This window comes from Oncorhynchus tshawytscha, linkage group LG22 (genome assembly GCF_018296145.1).
Source record: "Oncorhynchus tshawytscha isolate Ot180627B linkage group LG22, Otsh_v2.0, whole genome shotgun sequence".
NCBI classification, from domain to species: domain Eukaryota; kingdom Metazoa; phylum Chordata; class Actinopteri; order Salmoniformes; family Salmonidae; genus Oncorhynchus; species Oncorhynchus tshawytscha.
The window spans coordinates 18,460,416-18,464,657 of NC_056450.1; the positions used below are offsets into that span (position 1 = coordinate 18,460,416).

The 4,242-nt window shown below is 46.3% G+C and overlaps 1 protein-coding gene across 4 annotated transcripts in view; it reads left to right on the forward strand.

Moving 5' to 3' along the window:
• Window positions 1-956: 956 nt before the first annotated feature.
• Window positions 957-4,242, forward strand: part of LOC112221537 (histone deacetylase 7) — a 66,709-nt gene continuing 63,423 nt past the window's right edge. For 2 of the 4 annotated variants that reach the window (XM_042303881.1, XM_042303884.1), the window contains exon 1: window positions 958-1,260. In XM_042303881.1, the coding sequence (XP_042159815.1) occupies window positions 1,242-1,260 (19 nt within the window). In that variant the 5' untranslated portion in view covers window positions 958-1,241. Of the gene's footprint in view, window positions 1,261-4,242 lie in introns of all 4 variants that reach the window. The other 2 variants (XM_042303883.1, XM_042303882.1) reach the window with 2 other exon arrangements.

Below are 4,242 nucleotides of genomic sequence, written 5' to 3' on the forward strand. Positions count from 1 at the left end.
CCGTCTTTTGGACATATTTTTGTTGGCCCTGTCCGGACTTTGTTTTTTTGGTGTTTACAAATGGTAGGCTTACCACATAGATGGGCATTCATAAAATGATACTTCAGGAAACACTGTAGGCTACTCCTCAGTAAGCACGAACCGACACCGATGCATTTTGGACATCTTTTTTTGATGCAGTTCCGGACAGACCTTGATTTCCACATCCACGGACATTGGTTTTTGGTCCGGACCAAATATGAACCGATAATAGATGTCTATGTTTGGTTCAGATTTTGTTCGGTCTGGATCAGCCTTGATATGGCACAAACATCGAGGTCTATAAATGGCTTATTTTCAACTTTCATTCAGAACCAAAAATGAGCCTGATCTCAACATCCAAAAATACATGCAAATATGCCTTTTCAACATCCTGAAAAAATATGTATTTTAAACATACGGAAAATACCTTTTCACCTCTTATTCAGAACCTAAATGCAATGTCTGGAAAATATGTATTTTAGATATATTTTCAATGTCATTTTACTTACTGGGACTATTCTAGTTTTTGCTGGGGGCAGTTTTTGGTCGTCTATGGCGTCTATGGCGGCAGAACAGCAAGGACCCTGAGGAAAGCTTGCAGTGAAACTAGGACTTTGATATGGGCTCAAACAGCAGGGCTAAACATCTCTTATCTTTATCATTGTTGTTTTGTATATCATTGTTTGCAGTCGAGGCACAGCGCATCATTTGTTTTCCATGTGGATGTCATTGTTTTTGCGCTTTAAAATGATTTTTGCAATGTTTTTTTTCCCTCCTGATAGTGTTTCCTGCCATTGTCTTTAGTAGTCTGCCTCCGGCCTCCAAGCTGTGCCTGTCCCTCCTACCTTAACCCCCCTCTCCCCAGCTCCTCTCTCTCACACACACACACACACCACTGCACACACACATTCTAATCCTCTTTTTTTTCCTCCACTCGCCGCTTCAGCTTCTGAGGCAACTCTGACATAAGTTACCCAAAAGTCAGTGATAGGGGGGACCAACTGTGAACTGGTTATGCGTACATGTGACTGTGTGTGTTAGAGAGAGAGAGGGAGTCCACCAGTCAGCTCAGAGTGGTTAATCTGTTTCTCCCTCCCTCTATGCCTTTTGTTGCGGCCCCTCACTTTTCCCCTGCTAGCCTGGATAGAGGGAGCTGACACTGTGCCTGCCTGCTCTGGACTGGATATGGCGTAGAGACACCCTGACACTACCCTGACTGGATGTTCACCCTACGAGCTGGTAAGACCCTGCTTCAGCGCTACTCTAACTTTACAGCAGTTACGCTTTCATTAAGTGTGTTTTTATGTCTGTTATAGTATGGAAGGAGAATGTGTCTATGTGGAAATGCAACCATGTCTTTTGTGTGTGAGCTGGCTTAATCACTGGTGGATTAAGTTTATGTTCAATGTCAATTTTGTTTCAAAGTCAACGCTTCAGAGATTAACATCGTACCCAGTCAAAGTGCTCTCTCACTCTTTTTCTCGCCCTTTCCCCAGTTCCTCTCCCTCTTTTCTCTTCTCCCCCGGCTCATTCTGCAGCCCCCGGCTTATTCTGCAGCCCCCGGCTCATTCTGCAGCCCCCGGCTCATGTTTCCAGCTTCCTCCTGTTGTTTTCTGCACAGGTTTTCTCCTCCTCTCCGAGCGTGCTCCCACGCTCTCTCAAAGAAAGGAAGGAAAACAGTGATAACCATTTGCGGAGCAGCAAGATGGAGCTGCTTTAGTTTGCCCTGTGTCTTTTAATAGTGTGGAACATTTAAGTGTGGCTTTTTTTCTTGCTTGTTTTGTTGTTTTTGGACCAAAGTTTTATTTTTTGGGCGGAGGGGTGAGAAAATTGGAAACAGACCCACCCACACTGGCAGTGAGTTAGCCCGCATTTGTGATGTGTTGACTTTCAGAGGACAGACAAATTGTCAGAGAGGACTTTGCTAAAGGCAGAGGGAATACGTTTGTCTTATTCTGTTGTTGTCACTAAATCCCCATAGTTTACATGTGCATAGGAACCGGAGAGGAGAGGACAGGAGAGGAGAGGACAGGAGAGGAGAGGGCTGGCCTCTGTCATGGGCTGTTTTGAAAGGGAGGGAGCGGCTTGTGTCCATCTGGGACAATCCCTAGTGCTGAGTGCTGAAAGCTTCCACACCCTGCTTCCAAACCCCGTTTCCCTCTGCATACAAAACTGGTAGGGTTGTAGTTAACTTGACTCTGAGTGTGGGCTGGGGGAGTCTGTGCATAGTCTCTGACAGTGTTGTGCATGTTATCATCGTAGCTCAGTCACCAGAGATTTTGGTGATGCATCAGCTGTGTTTACACAGGCAGCCCAATTCTGATCATTTTTTCCAATAATTGATAGTTTGACCAATATCATCAGATCTTTTCGGTCAAAATACCAATTAGTGAAAAAAAGATCAGAATTGGGCTGCCATACTTAATCACCGTGTGATTGGTATGCATGAAGACTCCATCAATCACGTAGCCTGTTATAACAACATACTGATACTTTCTTCACGTTTATATACTTCAAATATGTCCACCTTACAGGTCAAATTTACAACTACAAGGATGCTCCCAATCTAATCTTCACTGTGCTTGTCACAGACAGATAGCAGATACTATAATGCATTCCACTTGCCTCACTCCCCATCTACAGTAGCCTATCTTGTATCTCTCTACACCCTTTACATTCCACTCTTTCATTGGCCTCTTTATCAAAGACCCTCTCACTTTCTGTCCATGTATCCCTCCTTCTTTTTCTATCTGACTGTCACTGTCTGTTACTCCATCCAGTTCTCTCTCCCCAGCCCTCTTCCTTCCAGCCTGTGTGGTCAGTGATAAGAGGCAGTAGCCCTTCCTGTCCTGACTGGAAGTGTTGATTTCCACTCCAGTCTCTGGACAACCCTGCCCCTGTCCTGTGTCCACTGGGAACCCCTTCCACTCTCAGTGTGTGAACAGCTCTCTCTACACACACACACACACACACACACACACACACACACACACACACACACACACACACACACACACACACACACACACACACACACACACACACACACAGCCACACGCACGCACAAACAGCACCACATACACACAAAATAATTTTGATCAGTGGCTGTGATTTGAAGCCTCACTGAGTATCACCACATTCAGACTGGAGGCAGAGCAGTATTTTTCCTAGCCCATTGAGCCTGACTGAACAGATGGGTGAGAAAGGACTCAGTTACTGACCTTGGGTGTGGGAGAGACCACGGGATGATTGGCTAATTACCTCCAGTGTTGTGGTATACCCACAACGTCCATATGGGACACCAGGGGCGCCGTTGAGCTTAAATCAACACCAACGACACTCATTCATCACCTAATGGCTTCCATTTACTGCGAGTGGCCCGGGGCGGTGGGGTGGGAGGTGTTGGAGGGTGCACAGTGGCTGTTATGCTGTGGCTGTGGCTGTGGCTGGAGGTCGGGAAGGGTTAAGAGGTCACATGGAGCCTAGGAGCAGGACTTCAGGGCAGGATATCCTGTCAGGAAGAGCCATGGTTTTCTCTCCCCTGTATTCCCAGGCATGGAGGGCTAGTGGAGCCAGAGCCCACAGTGAAGGTGGGGGCAGGGTGGGTACTGGTCTGGTGTAACATTTCACTCACATCTCAAAACAAATGGAGCGACAGATCTTCCACATGTTGCCCTCCAAGGGTTGTGTATCTATGGCAAACTTGTTTGGTGTATCTAATGTTGGACAATAGACAACGGTAGACCTGAATGTGCCTATTGAATCAATATGGAAATCATAGCCTAGTCATTGTTTTGTTGTGTTTGGTATTCCAGAGATGTTCTTACCCCTGTTGAGTCCAGATGAAGTCTTTAAGTGAAGAGGTGCTCCAGATGAAGTGGCTAAGAGATAAGGGTTGAGATTAATGAGGCGGAGTTAGAGGGGTCATGGAGAAGATGCTGCTAAGGGGCAACAGATGGTTCAGAGGCAATGGTGGCTGCTGACGGGAGGACGTCTCATAATAATGGCTGAAAAGGAGCGAATAGAATGGATACCATGTGTTTGATATATATGATACCATTCCGCTCCAGCCATTACCACGAGCACGTCCTCCCCAATTACGTTGCCACCAACTGTTCAGAGGAGAGATGCAGAGGAAGCACGGGTGGTTTACTACCTTACTGACCGCCCTCCTCTGGTGATACAATGTAACTACAGTTGCTGCCGCTTTGCTTACAAACT